Source organism: Glycine soja, chromosome 7, assembly GCF_004193775.1.
Source record: "Glycine soja cultivar W05 chromosome 7, ASM419377v2, whole genome shotgun sequence".
Taxonomy (NCBI): Eukaryota; Viridiplantae; Streptophyta; class Magnoliopsida; order Fabales; family Fabaceae; genus Glycine; species Glycine soja.
This window is the reverse complement of record NC_041008.1, coordinates 5715023-5735233: the sequence shown is the minus strand read 5'-3', so window position 1 is coordinate 5735233 and position 20211 is coordinate 5715023. Positions and strand designations below refer to the sequence as shown.

The 20211-nt window shown below is 31.0% G+C and overlaps 2 protein-coding genes across 2 annotated transcripts in view; both read right to left on the bottom strand.

Annotated features, from left to right (window-relative positions):
- LOC114418383 overlaps positions 1-6341 on the bottom strand; it is a 15221-nt gene extending 8880 nt beyond the window's left edge. The window contains exons 1-5 of the mRNA XM_028383691.1: positions 6240-6341; positions 5982-6131; positions 4535-5356; positions 2385-2846; positions 1246-1813 (exon numbers count right to left, since the gene is read on the bottom strand). Of these exons, the coding sequence (XP_028239492.1) occupies positions 1364-1813; positions 2385-2846; positions 4535-5356; positions 5982-6131; positions 6240-6260 (1905 nt within the window). The 5' untranslated portion in view covers positions 6261-6341 and the 3' untranslated portion in view covers positions 1246-1363. The remainder of the gene's footprint in view (positions 1-1245; positions 1814-2384; positions 2847-4534; positions 5357-5981; positions 6132-6239) is intronic.
- On the bottom strand, positions 6234-20211 carry LOC114418380 (disease resistance protein At4g27190-like). The gene is made up of 7 exons (XM_028383688.1): positions 20096-20211; positions 19640-19808; positions 10370-13293; positions 10023-10274; positions 9203-9919; positions 8112-8921; positions 6234-6628 (listed from the first exon to the last, which is right to left on the bottom strand). The coding sequence occupies exons 3-7, from the start codon at positions 13250-13252 to the stop codon at positions 6323-6325; spliced, it is 4968 nt and encodes a 1655-aa protein (XP_028239489.1). The 5' UTR covers positions 13253-13293; positions 19640-19808; positions 20096-20211; the 3' UTR covers positions 6234-6322.

Here is a 20211-nt window from a genome sequence, read left to right as displayed (position 1 = left end):
AATTTTTTTAAAAAAAAAATAAACAACTTCATTTATAAAAACAAAACACAACTAATATAAAAATAATTCATTACTAAACATCCACAACTTAATTTTTAAAAAAAATTAAACAACTAATGTAAAAAAAAAATTATTTAGTAAACATCCACAATTTTTTTAGTAAATAAAATACTTCATTTATAATAAAATAAACTAATTAATTATAAAAAATTAGTATTTTTATAAAACTTCCAAAACACACAACTTTAATTATAAAAATAGCCAACTTCATTTTTAAAGAAAAAACACTAATTTAAAAAAAAACAATAAACAAAAACAAACACAACTACTTTTATAAAAAAAAATTAATTTACAAATTAATATTTAGTAAAAATACACAATTTAAATTATAAAAAAAATATGACATCAAAAACCCAAACTTCATTTTTCATAAAATCTAAAAAACAAAATAACCAAAATAAATAAAATAATTCATTTAAAAAAAAACAAAACAATTTCTGTTTAAAAAAAATTTTAAAAAAAAACACAAAAAAAAAAAACCCACTTCCGGAAGAAGTGGTTCTTCCGGAAACACTCCGGAAGAAGGGTTCTTCCGGAAGTTTGAAACTTCTTCCGGAAGTGGGCGTCTTCCGGAATTCTTCCGGATGAACCACTTCTTCCGGAAAGTTCCCGGAAGACGTTTTCCGGAAGTCTTCCGGAAGAAGTGTTCTTCCGGAAGACGTTTGGTTACTTCCGGAAGAACACTTCTTCCGGAAACTTTCCGGAAAACGTTCTTCTGGAACTTCCGGAAGAACCCCTAACGGGTCTTCCGGAAGACTCCGTCGTCAGCCATTTCCCCATTTTTTCCGGCGTCTCCTGCTCTCGTCTTCTACCCTACGGTTCCGCTAACCTAAGGTTCTTCTAACCTACCCTAAATGCTACAACTACAATGCATAATAAAAGCAAAGGGAAGATTAGGGACACCTACCTCGAACGGAAATGGCGTCCAACCGAAGCAGCAGCTGGGCTCGCGGTGAAGGAGAAGGCTCGCGGAAGAGGTATGCAAAGGAAGAACGAGAAGGCTCGCGGAAGAAGGCTCGCGGAAGGAAGAAAAGCAGAAGCAAGAAGAAGGCTTAGTGATTCCGGGAGAGGAGAAGAAAACTATTTCAATATTTTAAACTTTTTTAATGAAGGGTAAAATGGTAGTTTCAATAAATTGCTGGGTGCACCAGCAATATTGCTGGGTGCACCTAGCATATCCCGAAACTTAAACTCCCTTTGTAGAACCTTCTCAGCTTTCCTAATCTTATAAGTTTCAAACAATTGAGCTGCTGAAATATTATCTCATTCTCATCTGATTCATCCCCTTCCTCTGTTGAAGACACTATCTCTTCAATTGAATCATCTTGCAACTTTTTACTTTCAAATATGTCAGATTGGAGAAAGACACTGTGCATGGTACCAGATTTATTGAACTGAAACAGCTGATTACTTGCAATGTTTCTAGATTTCTGAGAAAGGGCACAATCCCAGAGTTCTCTGACCCAATGGAAACAAGCTCTGGAAGGGAGTCCGAGCATATCACTTTCAGCTGTGAAACCAATCCCGCCTCATCCACATTAAGACTATCAAAGCAGAAAATCTCTGTGAAGAAACCACCAAGCACCTCAAGCTTCTCTATATTGGGCACCCGTTGTAGAAATACATCGGACTCAATATGAAAGAACAGAGCAAGAACTTTTAACTCGTTTAAGTGGTTTCCCTGGAATTCTCCACTCAAAATCATGTTGAGTTCATGTTCACTGAGTGTCAGGTGCTCTATGTTGGGTGTAAGCTACCAAGAGAAACCAACAATGAAGAAAAAGCAGGTTAGGGCAGTTATAGATCCAGCTCTTTTTATATAATTGAAATAATGAACTATTTATAAGGTGGAAAAGACGAACTAGGCTAGCTATTTATAAGGTGGAAAAGGATACCATAAAAAGAATAAGGTGGAGAAAGGATATTCACATTGTAAGTCGAGTTTAATATTTTAAGACGGGAAAAGTGATAAATGAGATTATTAGTAAGGTTGTAGAAGAAAATAATGAGAATAAGGATCGTACCTCAGATGCTGTTTCACATCATGAATGCAACATGTTCCATTATAAATTCATCATGATCAATATTGAATAGTAACTGTAGCTGTATTATCTGACTTATGTAGATAAATAAAAAATAAAAAAATGGAAGCCAATATGCGTAGAAGATGGATAGAAGACTCAACATAGCATATATAACTGTATAAGGGAAAGGTTCACAACTTTTTAATTTTAACAGGATGGCAATTGGTTCATATATATAGAAGTAGTAAAGAACACTAATGATGGCAATTTAGTTCATATATATACAAGTAGTAATGATACCTTTTGAATAGAGACTTGATTTAGAGGATGTGGTTCTAGATGTGTAAATGGCTTCAACATGTCATACTTTAACTTTGGCAGATCACACAGTGACAATGACTTGACTTGGGGGAACGTAAGCTCAACATTTGAATTCCAAACATTCTCCAGATTTGGCAGCCGCTCTAAAATCAAATTCTCCAGGGCAAAAGGGAGTGGTCCCATAGTTGTCACATCAAATATGATTTTCACAAAATCACAGTTTCGAACTTTCAATGTTTTCAATTTAGGCAATAAAGGAAGTAAAGAGAAGGGTAAGACCGCATCTGATAAAAAATGGCAGCCGTCCACAATCAAGGTGTCTAAGTACTTGAAGCGGAAGTGTGGGGAGATATGCAGTGAGTGAAGCCTAAGCCATATCTCTTGTACTGGGCTATCTTTGAGGTCATCCATATACCATACACTACGTGCAGAGTGCCATAACTGCAAACGTAAAAGAATAAAAAAAAGAGTAGTATTAATCTGTAGGAAGAAATGCATCCCCAATCGCACCAAATAACTAATGTGCTCTCAATTTTTAAAGTGTAATTATTTTTAAAATAATAAATTATAAAAAGTAACAAATTTTTTATTATAGTCCAGATTTCCGTTAATCGTGGATGCTCTCTAATCAAAATCGATCTGCCTTCAAAATTATTTAAATAATTTGTAAAGGAAAAAAAATCAGCTCCTCCTTGAGTTGAGTTCTGGATGAATGCGCCTGAGACAACAGTTTTCAACTAGTTGATTCTAGTACATTCATTCTAAATTTATCATCAAATACACCCAATGAAAGTATTTATCAGAATATTTTTTATATGCCTTTGTTGCACTCATAAAAAAGTTTCTAGATATTTGTATCAGAAAGAGTAGATTATTTTTCAAAATTCAAAATTAATCATTCGATAAAATATATGCATGATCAAAGCTAGATAGTGGATCGAGTATTTTTTTATCTTACCTAGAAAATTTTAAAAAAAATTAACATATTTATTGGTCTCAACTGGCGAGTTATTTATAAGAAAATCGCACAAATTTAATGATCATTCCTTATAAAAAATTCATATATGCAATGATTACTAATAAATACAACACATTTAATCTCCGTCAAAATATAAGATTCAGATGCTCTCGAACATACTTTTCTCTTAAACACAATATATACCATTAGATTGAGCTTGCAGTCACCTCATACAATTAAGTTGATAAACAAAATTATTTGACTTATATTAATCTCTTACCTTATACTCAAAAAAGAATCTCTTAATATTTTAGTAAACTAAACTCACTAATATTTAAATAATTATTTTTTATGTGCCTTACTTATACTACTTAACTTTTATTTGTATTAGTAATTAATAATAATAATATACAGTGAATCTAAACTTCTTCAAATCACTCTAATTTTTTTAATATCTATTTAATTTATTTTTATGTATAAATGAAGAAATAACAAAAAGTTAAAGAAAATTAAAAAAATGAACAACTAAAATTTTAACTACCTAATCTAGATTTTAAATATAATTAGTATCTTAATCCTAGAAGATAATTTTTTTATACAGTTAAAATTGCTAAAAGATAAATATTTTGAATATGTATATAAGAGTGGATTATAAAAGATTGATAGTGTCTTTTATTTAATAGGATTAATATAAATAAAATTAAATGGTTTACTAATAAAATAAAAATTAAATAATTTTCAAATCATTTTTACAATGACTTGAAAGAGTTTGGATTCATTTTCTATTATTAATATATATATATATATATATATATATATATATATATATATATATATATATATATATATATATATATATATATATATATATATATATAAGTTAAGTAGCATTGATAAAGTACATAGAAAATAAATTAAATTATTTAAATATTATGAGTTTAACGTAAAAAATTAATATTAGCCAAATTGGATTGGCACATAAATGTTATTTCTGTGAGTTTTTTGGTTTTCCCAAAAATTGGACGACGCTGAGAATCCAAGATAAATTGGATGAGGCCAAAGTTAATTTGAAGATGAATCTAATTAACCTAATTAACGGTGTATATTTTGCATTATAACAACAACATACACCAATATCAATCATATTTAATCAAAATAATTGAAAACATACCTTTTCCCTAAATGCCTCCCGCATGGTAGAGTTCAGGTCATTTTCCAATTTGATAGCATCTGATGACTCCTCAAGTTGAACTTGAACCAACTTGTCTGCTTTTAGGGTACCTGGACATAATGTTTCCATCCACTCGCAATAGATTACTGACAATTCCTCCAATGATGGGAAACTTAATAAACTTCCTTTATAGAAGCTTCTCAGCTTTGGTAGTTCTTCAAGTTTCAAACAATTGAGCTGAGGAAATATTATTTCATTCTCATGTGATTCATCCCCCTCCTTAGAGACTATCTCTTCAATTGAATAACAACTTTTTATCTCCATTCTTTTGAGTCGAGTCAAACTTTTGGCTATTGAGGATGTCAACAAATATAGCAGGCTGTCGCAATCTTGTACTTGCAAATATGTCAGATTGGAGAAAGACACTGTAGATGGTACCAAGTCTTTTAAACTAGAACAACCTATTACTTCCAAGTTTTCTAGATTTCCCAGCAAGGGCTGAATCAAAGAGTTTTCTAACCCAATGGAAACAAGCTCTGGAAGGGAGTCCAAGCATAAGACTTTGAGCTGTAATAGGAGTCCAGCCTCATCCACATTAAGACTATCAAAGCAGAAAATCTCCTTGAAGGAACCATCACACACCACAAGCTTCTCTATATTGGGCGCCAGTTGTAGAATTTCATATGGAAATACATTCGACCCAATATGAAAGCACAGAGTAAGAACTTGTAATTTGTGTAAGAAGTTTCTCTGAAATTCTCCACGCTTGATCATCTCCAGTCCTTTTTCACCGAGTGACAGGCACTGTAAGTTTGATGTAGGCTACCAAGAGAAACCGATAACCAAGCAAAAGCAGGTTAGGGAGGTTGTAAAAGAGATGAACCTGGCTAGCTAGCTATTAATAAGGTGGAAGGGATTTTGATACGGTATGTGCCTAAACAAATTTATTTATTTGTAGTTTAAAATTTTAGATGGAAAAGGTGATAAAGGAGACCTCAAGGGAGGTAGTAGTGGTTCCAACGGATAAGAAAATGATGAGAAATTCGATCCTTTAGATGGTAGGGAGATTGTTTATAAAGATTTGAAAACCATCCATACATGATATTTGATAAAGTAAAATGGCGTGTGTAAGATTCTATGTAATTGTCTGTATTAATAAGAATAAAGCTCAAACCTAAAATGTCATTGTTGTATCATGAATGCAACATGTACCCTGAAGTGTATTCTTTTACTTATTTATGTAAAACATATGAAAAATGGGAGTTAATAGGTATAGAAGATAGAACACGGCATATATATATAGCAATGTACGTGAAATTCTCACATTTTAATTTTAAGAGATTGTTCATACCACTCATATTGAACAATAAAAATAAAGTAGTGCAATTATATTTAATTTTAAGGCATGAGATTATGCAGTAAGGACAAAATAGTAACACAATAGTACCATTTCATCCTCGGTAGGTGTCTGCAGTGAGCAGTAGTAAAAATACTTGAACTTGGGCAAACCTTGTAGTTTCAATGAGATCACACAGGGACAAGGGAACGTAAGCTCCAGATTTGCTTCTCTTGGATCTGCATTATCCTCTGCAACAATTTCCATCAATTCCTCACAGTCTTGCACAAATAGATCTTCAAGTTTCACAAGATCTTTGGCTACTGATGCCGGAAACACACTTGTAAGGCATTTACATTTCTCAACAATAACATGTTGTAGAAGTTGCATGGTTAGAATTCCATGAGGATCTTCATTCCAGACATTCTCCAGTTTTGGCAGCCTCTCTAAAGTCAATTTCTTGAGGGAAAAGGGAGAGGTCTAGGGAAGGCTGCTGCTCCCAATCCCATAGCTGTTTTCACGTCAAATATGCTTTTCACAGAACCACACTTTCGGACTTTTAATTTTTCCAAATTAGTTAAGAAAGGAAGTAAATAGAAGGGTATGACAACATCTGTTAAAAATTGGCATCCGTCCACAGTCAAAGACTTCAAGTTACTGAAGCACCACTTTGGGATCCGCCGTGAGTCAAGCCATATCACTTGTAGTGGGCTATCTCTGAGACTAAGATATGATTCAGTACTTGCAGACTCCAAAAACTGTGCATGCAAAATATGACATTATATACAAAAGGCTAATATGTCAGCTTCACAGCTCGCGATTACATTATAACAAATAGATAGATTAGTCATAAATCAGTTACTATATTTTGCAAGAAAAAAATGAAACGGAAAAAATTTGTAGCAATTTGTAGAAAAAAATCACAAAATACAAAACACAAAATTCATAGAAAAATCTGAACAAAAGATCTAGCTACAAGAAAAACTTTCAAATTCAAGTCATATTCTACGAGTTTTCCAATACCAGAATGAGGATATAAATTTGAAACGGGTTTAAGAAATGCAAAAAATAGTTCTATATTATAAAAAGACGATTAATTAATAAAATAGTGTATAAAAGTGTTATCAAATTAGCCGTAAGTAATAATGTTATCAAAATAAAATTTTAATACAATATTAATATAAAATTGTTTATAATGATAAGAATAATAATGAAAATGATTAAAAATTGGCCTTTTATGGGTTTTCAAGAATGACTAAAAATTTACAAATTAAGATTTTCTCACTTATAAGAATTAAAATTGAAAAAACACAAACTTAAATGGATTAAAGATAAGAAATATTTTATCCAGATCAAATTAAAAAACACAAACTTACATACACTAAAATTAGAAAAATAAACTTACTAGAAACTCTAATTTACAAAAGCCAAAACATATCTAAGTCATAATCAATTTTTAATCTTTGCAAATTGTATTTTTTTTTCATTCTTAACGTTCTTTAAATAGCATTTTAAAAATAAAAAAGTATCATTTAAAGTGTTAAGAATGAAAAATAAAACAAATGACTAAAAATAAAAAATAATTTTACAAGCGTGAAAAACAAAAAATTATAAATTGTAAGGATTAAAAATAAATTTAAGTCCAATTACTTAAATTTATCTATATATTTTTTTAATAGTCTTTTTTTTTATCTTAAATTGAGTTAGACTAGAAGAAATTGTAACTATTTACTTATTTATTTATTTTAAATCACAATCATTTATTAGTTTTATTTTTTTAAAAAATTAAATGGATTGTAACAAATTAATAGAATAAAAAGATTAAGAATGTGTGGCATTTATGATAAATAATTTATCTCTAACTTGTTTGTAAAATGGATAAGTTTTAATGACCGATTAGAATGAAATTAAGGTTTAAGATACTTATTTGCGAATAAGTTTTAAGGAACAATTAAAAGGAAATTTAGGTGTAAGATATTTATTTGCAAAAATAATAAAGTTTAAGATCAATAGAAAATAATTTATTTTAACAAAAAAATGAAACAAAATTAAAATTCACGGTATCTATTTGCAAACGGATTGAAATTTAAAGATCAATTAAGATAAAAATTAAAATTTAAAATCTCAAGTATAAAAAGGTAAAGTTTAAGACTGGCATATTTAAATCATATGGACAAATTCAACATATACCTACTACTATGGACAAAAACATATTTAAATCATTAATAAATGAATAAGTACCTTATCTTCCCAAACTTTTTGTATGGTGGCATTCAAGTCTCCTTCCCACTGCCATTTGGCTTCCTCTTTTCCTTCTTCATTAGCACTAACTATGTTTTCTAACTTTGCTGCTCTTGCGCCACCCTCCGCGAATCTTTCCATCATTCCGCAATATCTCACAATCAATACTTCCAATGACGGGAATTTGAATTCATAGTTCTTGTAACTGCAAAAACTTTTCAGCTTTATTAGCCCCTCAAGTTCTATAGTAATCAATTTGCCAAACACTATTTGCTCTGCTTCTTCATTTCCCTCATTGCTTACTATTTCCTCTAATTCATGACATCCGTTTATCTTCATGGACTTAAGTTGAACCAAGCTTTTTGCCGTTGAGGATGCCATTAAATTCCTTAATCCTACACATTGCACTACTTCCAAATTTGTCAAGTAAGCCAATGATACCGAGGGAGGAGCCAAATTCCTCAATTTGTGGCACCAATATAAGCTCAAAAGCTCTAGTCTCTGTAGAACTGGTTCTCGTTCAAATCCTATATCCTTTATCTCTGACGAAATCAAAAACAATTCCTTCAGCTGTAATACGGTTCCCAAACGTGACTCGGACGACTCTTTAAGCAAATGTTCAGCGTACCACAAGTGTAACTTTTCTAGATTTGGCATTCTGTACAGAATCTGACAGAGACGTTCACCATCATTAACTTCACTTAACCTAAGCCCTTTTAAACGGTGCATTGGATGCTTCACAGTGTTGCTCAATAACCACTTCTGTGCTTCGTCAAAGTCAATATCCAAAAACTCCAAATTGGGGAATATCTACAGAAAAATAAAAGAAAAGTAAATAGTAAACTATGAAGAAGGAAGCTTATCCCTGATGGAGCACATTGGTTAGTCTGGGGTCCCATCAAGACTAAAAAATGCTCTTAAATTATAATAATTAATCAAACATTCCCTTCAATTCTAAATAAAAGAGGGATTAGGGGACGAGAGACGTTAAATTAATAATCCATATTATATTTAGCAGGGCTATATCTTTTTTAAGTATGCCACACATCTTACAATATCACTCTCCATTTATGTCTCACTATATGACTTACCTTTTCAGCTGACATAACTGCTTCATCTTCTTCATTGCTCCTTTCTCCGGTTCCGAATGTTTTTAGCTTCTCGTTACATTTCCCTACTGACAACTTCTTCAATTTTGGACACTCTATAGGATGTCTCCCCCTGTAGAAATGTTGGATGCTTGATAGCTCATATAGGTCCATGTAGGTTAGTTCAGGAAACACTAATTGTTCAGTGTTTGTTTCGGATCCATCTTCACAGGCAACAATTTCCACAATTCCATCACACCGTCTGACCGACATATTTTCAAGCTTTGGAACATCTTTAGCCACAGAAGCTGGAAATACATTCCTCAGTCTATGACAAGAAAACACATGTATACTCTGCAGTTTTTTGAAGTTAAGAATTCCTCCTGGATCCCTGCTCCACACCCGCTCCAACTTTGGGAGTCCACATACATCAACAACCTGTAAATTTGTGTCTATCCCACCAGATGCATCTGCTTGCTGAGAATCTTTGATTTCAAAAATCACTTTCACTGACTGACAATAATAAACCTTCAAGCTGTTCAAACTCGCAAACCATCCTTCCATGTGACTCGGAAAAATTTTGTCTAGTTTATTGCAACTATCAATGTTCACAGAAGTGACACTAGAAAAGGAATCAGCACTCACTTCAGCTTGCCATATGTCTGTTAACTCAACCATTCCTTCGAGATGGATTTCCTCCAACTTAGGAAAGACGCAGACCTGCACTTTGATGAAAACAAACCATTATTTGGTAATCAAACTAAACAGAAATGCATAACATTCAGTCAACTATAAAAATTTACTTATTTACACCTATACACACCTTGCCTGCACTATTTCCTTCTGTGCTAAAAATCTTCTCCATCATTTTACACTTGCTTACAAACAGGCCTTTCAGTTTCCTCAAACTGCTGGCCACGGACATTGAACACAAATATCTCAAATTATCACAATCATCCACAACTAATTTTATTAAGTTTTGAAAGCAGAAGTTTGACAGGGGCTGGTCGCTCCATATCTTCTGGATCTTGTTCATTGAGATTAAATTCAAGTTCTCTAAGTTTGGTATTTCAACCTGCAAACACATACACAATTAACATATTTACAACTGAAAAATAATTAGTCACAAACTAATTAAAAATTTTAAAGGAAAAATATGCACTATCATACCAGTTCACCAAAAAGAGGAGGAGCCATCTCACTATGCTCATTCTCTGTAACAGTAATTTGTATCTGATCCCTGTTTGTAGAAGACCCCTCTACTGTGGTATAAAAACTAGTGAATGATGATAATGATTCAAGTGACAAAGACATCAACTTAAGAAACTCAATCTTATCAGAATTGTCAGGTATTTTAATGATCTCCTCTAAAGAACCACAATTGGAAACACCAATTGTTTCAAGACTCGCAAGCAATTTTACCATGCAAAAGGAGAAAAGATTCTTCAATTGGTCACACTTCTTGACCTTGATGGTTTTTAATTTGGTGAATGAGCAATCTGTAAATGGACTAAAGCATATAATCTCTGTACCTGAACTAAAGTATATCATCTCTATCTTTCTTAGTTCGTAGAGACATAGAGATTCCAACTTGGAAAAAACATCCTGAGGATAAAACAAATCCTTTGAGTTGATGATATATTTGATGCTAGGGTTGTTTATGATGGATAAGTGTTTCAGATGTGGAAATCCATCCAAATTCAACTCATTAATAACATCTTGAACACCATTCAGCTCTCCCAACAACAAATTTTCAACTCTTTTAAACAACAACTTTATTCCTTTCTGAGAGTGAATATTGTCAGTGTCATCCTTCAGCTCCAATGCCAAAGACTTGAACTTTTCATACTTATTAGGCATTCTGAAATCTCCAGCTGAAAGCGTTTTGAAGTTCCCAATCTCAATCTTGTAATCACTTAAGTTGTCAAAGAACAATTCCTTGGGAAAAACTTCAGCACATGGAATGCTTAAGTCCACCACTTGCAATTGATGCAAATGCTTTAGTTCAGAAATAAATGAAATTTGACTTTGGTTTCTCTCTCCTTCCTCCGACACTTCCATGAAGCACTTTCTTACATACAGCTCTTCCAACAAAGTCAACCTTGATACAAGATTAGGTGGAATCATGGTGACTATTGAACAATTGCTGATGTCTAGTAATTGTAGTTTATCCAAGTCCTTTAACTCAGTTGGCAAATTTTCAATTCGAGATCCAGAAAGGCTGAGAATTCTTAATTTTTTTAGCTTCCCTATGATTGATAAGTTGTGATCTAAGGTGCATCTCTCCAAATAAAGCAATCTGAGGTCTGATAGGCTTTCAATTGAAGATGGTAAGCTTGATAGTTGAATACCAGTCAACATTAATACTTTGAGCTTTTTCATTCCTTTAAAAAAACTGTTAGGTATTTTTAAAGATGAATCATCACTGTCAATTTGGAAAAATTTAAGTTGAGGACAATTTATTTCTTCTGGAAGCTCATCAATGATATCACTGTTGCATATAGAAATAGAAGTGCACTTCTCGAGTTCAGGCCAATCATCAAGTTTCCCATTTCTCAAAGTAAATACATTTTGCTCCTTCTGTGCTATAGATAAAGCAGCATCTCGAACCAGATCATGCATATTGAAATGAATACTAGAACTTCCATCCAACACTAAACCTGAGTTTTTCAACTTTTGGATTGATGTAGATATTCTGCCCCGAGCTTCCCCAAGCGAGTAGACCCCTTCAAGTATTCCCAAACCAAAGCAATACTTCACCAAGTCCATAATTAGGGGTTGATGACCCATTTGAGCACAAAGAAAGAAAATGGATTTAAGCTCCTCATTTTCTAGACGGTCATAACTCATTTTTACAGAAATCTCCATAGAATTCTGAATTCCCACCAGGTCTTGCTTTTTAAGTTTTTCCCACTCTGAGTCGCTCTTGTCTCTTAATGCCCTTCCAACTGTAACTATTGCCATAGGTAACCCAGCACAGTACTTCTTAACAATTTCTTGTTTCCACTGGGACATTTCACCCTGTATTCTAGCCTCCTTCCGAAACAACTTCAGAGCATCCTTTTCATCTAATTCCTCTACACAGAAAGTTGACTTAACTTCCATTTTATCAGTTAATACGTTTTTATTCCTTGAAGTTAGCAAAATTTTGCAGCCCTTATAATCACCAAGAGATTTTTCTTTTGTCGGTCCTTTGAGACCCTGTTTATCATTATCATCAACATCACCATCAAGTGGAATCCCCATCCTATTCAAGTCTAATCTGTCCCAAAGGTCATCCAAGATTATGAGGGTGTTCTCCTTCTCTTTCTTTAACCTCCTCCGTAGATGATCAGCTCTTACATTCTCACCTTCTCCTTCCAATCTCAATCCCAACACGTAAGCAATATCTTCCTGGACTTTTTTCAGATTGGGGTTGACTGTTATTTCTGAAAAAGCCACCACATTAAACAACTTCTTGTCGCGAGCAATTTCAGCAATTGCTTTGATTAAAGTGCTCTTACCCACCCCACCTGGCCCATGCACTCCAATCATTTTCACAGTGGGATCTTCAAGTGTTGCCATTATTTGTTCCATTATGGATTTTCTAGAACCAAAATCCATAAGGTCAGTATTAGACAAAATGGCATCATTAGATGTTACGTTTACCCGATAGGCAATTTCAGCAGACTTGGGGCAATCGTCGGTTATCTTTTTACCCTCAACTGCCATCTTCTTTGCTAGTCTGCCTAGTCTATGCCTAAAGTAAGGAAATAAACAATTGGAAAACCGTGTCTTTTTGTGGCCATCATCGTTCCAATACTTCTCCACTTCTGTCTCAAATTTACCCACTTTCCCTAACCATTCTCTAGCCTTACCTTCAATTTTGTGTCCATTTTTGACAGCTTCGTCACATTGATGATCTACTCTCGCCTTTTCAAGTTTAAGTTGCTTAACACACTCGTCTACTTCATCAAAGTTTCGCCTGTAACGGATGTAATCCACTTGCTTTTTAAGCAGATCCAACACAGAATTAGTTACTGGCTCTAGTAGTGCGGATGACACAGCCTCCATGCTTTGACCTTGATTTTCTTGTACTAGGTACAATTACATCTCTTCAACAAAATGAAGAGTGGAAACAGATCGGTCAAGAACTAATGAGGAAAGAATATTATATAGTTGATCAATCAAAAATCAAAGTACATTTACTAAAACCAAATCAAGCAACCATGTGTTAAAAAACATAAAAAAGATATCAAGTTTGAATGTATATTGTATATTTTTGTCTTCAGCAAATAATTTTTCTTTTATTCCCAGAAGAAAGAAGAATGCTTAGCGTCACACTCAGACATATCTGAAAAACATTTCATCCAATTGGTGCACATCTACTGAATTTTTAAACTCATTATCTGTGTACCAATTCTGCATGTATAGCCCTTTTTATTGTTGAAATAGGTTTTAATACCTGTACTAATATTTTAAGATAACTATTTTATTATTTATTTATTATTAATAAATTTTATTTTATAGTTTCTGTGATCAAATTAAGTGAGTTTATTAAATTATTAAATAAAATTATATGTGTTTAAAAAGACAGATATCATAATTAATCTATTAAGGAATAATAAATCTTATTATTAGACTAAAGAAATGCAGAGATTTTCACTAATTATACATACTATCTCCATTTTTTCAGCCTACAGAAAACTTCATTTTCCCACTAATTAGCAATGATTTTCTCCAAAACGTCTCCATCCCCTTTGTGTGATTTCATTTTGTAGAACATGAATAACTCAAGAAAAAAAAAAATGAAAGTCTATAGAAACTCATGGGGGAAGGTAATATAATCTATAGAAACCAAAAACAACATCCAAGAAATAAAAATCATCACACCCCACCCCAGAGATCCGCCATCAAATAGCCACATAGATAGACAAATAAACACTCTTTCACTTTTCACAGTTCCGCATCGGATCGCGTTGCATTTAGTAAAAGTTCTTGGATTCTTGTTTGTTCAAGAAAGTACGAAGAGGAATACAATGAACGATTATGTGTTTGACAACAAGTGTGCCCAAGTTTAGGTTCCTTCTATCACAACTTCGCGAAGAAGAAGGAGAGGCTTCTCTCCATGAAGGATGGTTACTTCCAAAGTCTGATGAAGGGGACCGCTTGTCACGGAGGTGATGTTGCTCTTACGGCATTATCTCCGGTTGTCAACGCGTGGAACTATGGAAGACTGCAAAGTGCATGGCAGCGAAGGCGTGTGAGATGGGTTGTTTTGATCTAAGGAAGATCATTGTCTCCTCCAAAATGGCACTTGCTATCATTCTCCTTTTGATTTTGATTTTTCTTAGAAAGATATTTGAGCACATTATTCGACACTTCTGTTTGGGCTACTCTCATTGTTGTTGTTGTTTTGGAAGAGGGAGAGGGCATTTTGGAGTGATGCTTGAGAGGGAGGAGGGTTTGTAAGAGTAACATTCCTAATTTATGAACATTGGTGATAAATAGTAAAGAGGCATCTTTTATGATTAACTTCTATATTTAATGGATTAAAATATATCTTAGGCCTTACTAATAATAGATACCTTAGCTTATATTAGGAATGGATGAAAATATGATAACATGACCTGGATTGGGAGCTGTGAAGCTTAGATATGTGATACAACGAATGTACCATACGACACATGTTCGGCATGGATAGGAGGATATGATACTTTTTTAAAAAAATTAAGAATACAATACGTCCTGAATATGTTAATAAAAATTTATAAAAAATGTATATATGAATGTTAAAAAAAAAAAGCCAGGTGTTAAAATGCAATTATGAAAATGATGATATTGAGAGTTGTTAAAACTTAAAACACCCCAACTATCCAAATTATGTTTTAACAAGCACAGTTGGTGGAAAGATTATGTTCAATAAAAGCATGGTTTGTGCATTCATTGTGTGGAGAGAGACCAACTGGCCCACTTGTCAGAAAAATAAACTCCCCGGAAGAACGTCCAGAAGTCTCAGAAAGCAGTTTTCATGCTTAGAGAAGAGGCAAATGGTGTGTCATATGTTTTTGTTTATATTTTGAGAAAAGGAAAAAGTTAGTGTTTTATTTATTTTAAAAATCCTAACTAAAGTTTAAACAATAATACTATTAAAATATTCGAAGTCGTATCCAATTATTTTGAATGGTATCGAAGTTGTATCTTAGTTATGTCCTACAAATTTTTTTTTTTAAAAATAAATCAGATACTTCTCCGATATATTTCGAACATATCAGAGACATATATATGAGTGTCCAACACGGATGTTTTTTCCTTTTTGGAGTATCAAAGCTTTAAAGATGGGGGATCCAAAGCTGATGTCAAGGTGTTTCTGGAGGTGAGTATTTCCTCCTTGTCCATCTCTATTCCTTTAATTTTATGTGTCGTCTTTCCATTTTCCCCTTTTTCTAACCCTAGAGTTATAACTAGCTAGCTAAGCGACGCATTCATAGGTTCTCTTCAGAGCTATATGTAATTCACCCCTTTCTATCCATAGACTCCTTCTCCATATCTGTGTGATATGCTTGAATGTTCTGTCATAGACCCTGTTGTTGAAACTGTTCAAAAATTCAGAGCCTTTGTCGGGGGTTGATTCAAGACACTGATGGCAATTGGATTTCTGGTTTTTCAAAGAGGATTTGTAGAGGAACAACCTTTGGAGGAGGGGTGTGAATATAGGGAGAGAATGCTTCTTCAAAACAATATTATTCAATATATTTTATAAATTCTAATTAATAATTGTACGGGTTGGTTAACCGTTGTGCATATTTTATTATTATTAATGTTAAAGTTTAAAAAACTAATATAATCCTACTAAATGCAAAAAATAAATATGGCTTGCATACTCTTGATATAGGTGAAAAAATATCTTCTTTTCTACATGTAAAGACAAAGGTAATAATTTTAATCATAAATAATCCTTATAAAGTTTGAAACATATATAGTAATCCTTCTTATATTAATAACTTTAAATTATAATTGTTAATTGTTTGTTTAAAATTGAATTTATTAGCATTCTCCAAAAAGTACACTGTTAGTAATTTTGTAAATATCAAAATCATTAAAAGAACGTTCAATAACTGAATAGACATGGTATGAAGTATTTGAAATAGAAAAAGAAATATCATTCGGAAAATATTTTTAAAGAAATTGCAAATGGTTCTAGAACCACTAAACCTAGTTTCAGGCAATAGTACCACATGACTCCAACACTCATCTAACATTTCAAACCTAACAATAGGAAAAATGTATATATTATTCATACAAGGATTCTATATAAGAAAACCAACTAGTTTTTCTTTTTTCGAGATTACAAACATTTTAAAAAAAATAAACATTTTAACATAATTAACAACCATATTTAATTAATAAAATCACACTATTCAAAAATTCTAAATTTTTTTTTTTTACAATAAGCACATTTAAAACATTTATAAATGAAATTAATTAAGAATATAGATAATCTTCTTCCTCAAATTTAATATAAATATTTTTAAAAATAATAACTTTATTGATAAATATATATTTTAAAAAGTATTAAGTAAAATATAAAAAAAATTAAAGAAATTTTTGCAATGCATGGATTTAAAATCTAGTTGATAGTAAATGATACTTTTTTTATTAAAAAAATATATAGTAAGAGATACTTGAATAAAAGTTTGTCAATTATCGAAACCGTAGCTTCATAATAATCAATGATTATATATATTGTTAAAAACTTTATTTAATGCAAAAGTATGTTGCTTACGATAATCTTATATTATATTATCTTTATTTCTTTTTATAGTATAACTTGTTTTTTATAAATAAGAATGAAGGTAGTATATAATTTGATAATTAAAAAAATAATTTTGATAATTTTCATATTAAGTCATAAAACGCTATATAATATACAATTATAATGATTAAATGTTTATTTAGATAATTTTGATTTTAAGTAGTAATGTTAAATGTTTTATCACTACTTATGCTCATTTTTTACATTAGTTACTCTAATATATATTTCGTGAGAAATAATAACTTTTTACAATAATATATAACGTTAAATATTATCTCTCCTCTCTACATATATAATAAAGTTCACCTGAAATTTTCTAATCATTAGATTGATTATTTAACTTTGTAATAGTAGTTGGATGTAATTTAATTTAATGCTCCTAGCTAATTAGATTTAATAAAAAAAATTGCTAACATTAATTCTATTTATATATAATTTTGATGATAAAATGCTAATTTAGAATATTTTCATATTAATTTTTAATATAATATTTATTATGTACTTTTAAAATTAATAATTAAGGATAAAAATTAAAATAAAAGTTATTACATATGTATGTGAGTATACTCTATTTTTTAATTTAATTTTATTCAAACCATAAATACTATGTAGGTATAAATTGAAGAGTCTTTAATCAAATGGTTGAACACAAATGATTAATATGTTAAAATTAAGTTAAATTATTTGGATAATATTTGAATTCCATCCTTAGTCAAACTAATTATTGGTTAAGCTTTACTTACCTTCCAATCAAACCTTAGATTAATCAATGTATCTTTTCTCTGATGAATTAAAGGGTTAAGATAAAATAGACAGAAGACTCTTTTATCTTAATTTTAGTTTTGATTTTGATATTTCATACGCCGAAACACATTTAACAGGTGTTTGGCATTATATTCTTTGTGTTAGCTAGGCTTGTGTGCTTTAGATTAGTTTTCTTATATTTTACACGTTTAGGGATAATTATTTATGTTTCTTAAGTTGCTTGATCCATAAGTCTCTCAAACAAGTCATGTTCTGCATAAGGTAATCAAGTACAAGTTTATGTGATCTATTACAATGTGTTAGAACAATTAAGTTCAAAGACTTTTGTTGAAATTTAGCTAGATCCCTTTGGATAATCAATTATCACATTATCTAATAGACTAAAATATTTGTTTCAAGAAAAAAGAGACTTTGTGTATCAATATAATCAATTATCTTTTCTTGTAGTCTATTATATTGCTTCTAAAAACTTAAGTAACTTTAGAAGTTGAAAATTATCAAATATTGTAATTGTTTACGTTGTGTCTAAGAAGTTAAGGTTGGTCTTTGTTGATTGAGATAATTGGTTTTTAATTTGTGATCAATAACCTCGTTTTTCGAAATGTAGAGCGTGGTTGTTTTGATTGAAATAATCAATATATTACAAGTTTTGGTAATCTGATAAATCTATTTTTATTATTTTAGTTAAATATATAAATACTCACTCTTATTCTTTGTCTAGTGTGACTCTTTTGCAAATGTTATTTTTCCTTTTTGTAAAGAGTCAACAAGAGATTATACATTTTTTTTCATGAGAGATTATACATGCTTAAGTATCATGCATTCAAGATCATGGGTTGATCATCGCTGTTAGAGCTTTGAAAAGTTTCTTATCCTCTAGACTCAAGGATTATTCAATCCAATAATTCTTTCATATGTTGTAATCTAATCTTGGATAGGATTTTCAAGGTTAAGTTGATAGGGTTTCAACTCTTAGGATTTTTCTTTGTAGGGTTCAAGGAAAAAATTTAGGTATAGAGATTTGTGTGTGTATAGTATTTGTATGATACAAATTTTATAATTGAAGATCTAGTATGAGCTAGATCAACCGGATGTAGGTTCTTTGGAGAACTTAACAAGTGTAAACTTTATTTTTTATTCTTTCTTTTTCAATTCTTAGTTTTGTGATAAATTTTATTATTGGAATTGATATTTGTTTTTCTATCCAAACTATTATATTATTTTTTGAATCAATTACTTTTCATGCTAATGAACATTGTTTGAAAAGTTTTGTTTTTGAAAAACTTGATTTAAAGGGGTTATGAATTTAATTTCAGATTAACAAAGACTTGGTAAATTTTAAAGGAAATCTATTCAATCCCATCTAGATTCCTTGTCTGAAACAACAGTAGATGTTATAATAATAATAATAATAATAATATATTTATTTTAATAATAATAATAATAACATATTTATTTTAATAATAATAATAATATAGATTTTTTCATTCCAATAATTATTTTTCAAATAAAAATCTATTAGTCTTTATTTTCTTTGACAAAATAGTTTTATTTTATTAAAATTATAAATATTTTATAGATGTATAAATATATATTAATAATATTGAATATATATTAATATTTATTCTTAATTTTGAAAATTAATTTGATCAATATACATATTTTAATGTAAATGTTATATAAATATAAAAAAATATATAATTTAATCAAATGAGTGCATGACACGTTTAAAATTTAGTAACTAAAGTATACATTACTACTAAGTCAAAAGCAAAAGCTAGGAACAGATCAGAGATTGGTAGCAAGTAAATATATTCATTCCAGCAATGGATCAACTAAAACACAGCAAGTAAAATTGTAAGGGGTATTAAGGATCTAACCTTTGGTGTGAGACAAACTAAGAATGAGGAAAACTCTTGTTCTTCACCGCCAACTACTCCAATTTTCCATTTCTTTTCTTCTTTATATGCGCCTCTCTGTTATCTCCCCCTTACATTTGCTTTCCCTTTCTGAATATTCCTCTCGTTTCGAAGCTGCTGCCTTGTAAAGCTTATTATTCGATAATTGAATAAAATGCAGTTTGTCAAAGTTTTGTTAAAGAGCTACAAATTGTGGCTTAAATTATAATATATTAATTTTTGGTAACATTCTAGTAGTTGTATAAAGTCACGAGAGTTGAAAGAATTGAACATGCACAATATATATATCCATCTTTATGAGTGAAATTTCTTAAAATATTAAATAAATGAAAAAAGAACCAATCTAGATTGATATAAGCTATATTGGCTCGTTTTTTCATTTATTTCTTAAAATCTTAAATAAAGAAAGGAACAAACCTCTATTCTTGGAATTGGATGACCGTGAGTTGTGTTGACACTATTCCAAATCGTAAGAAATGAACTGAATGTGGTGAGCAGAGCAAGTGTTTATTAAGGAAGAAAGATAAAATATG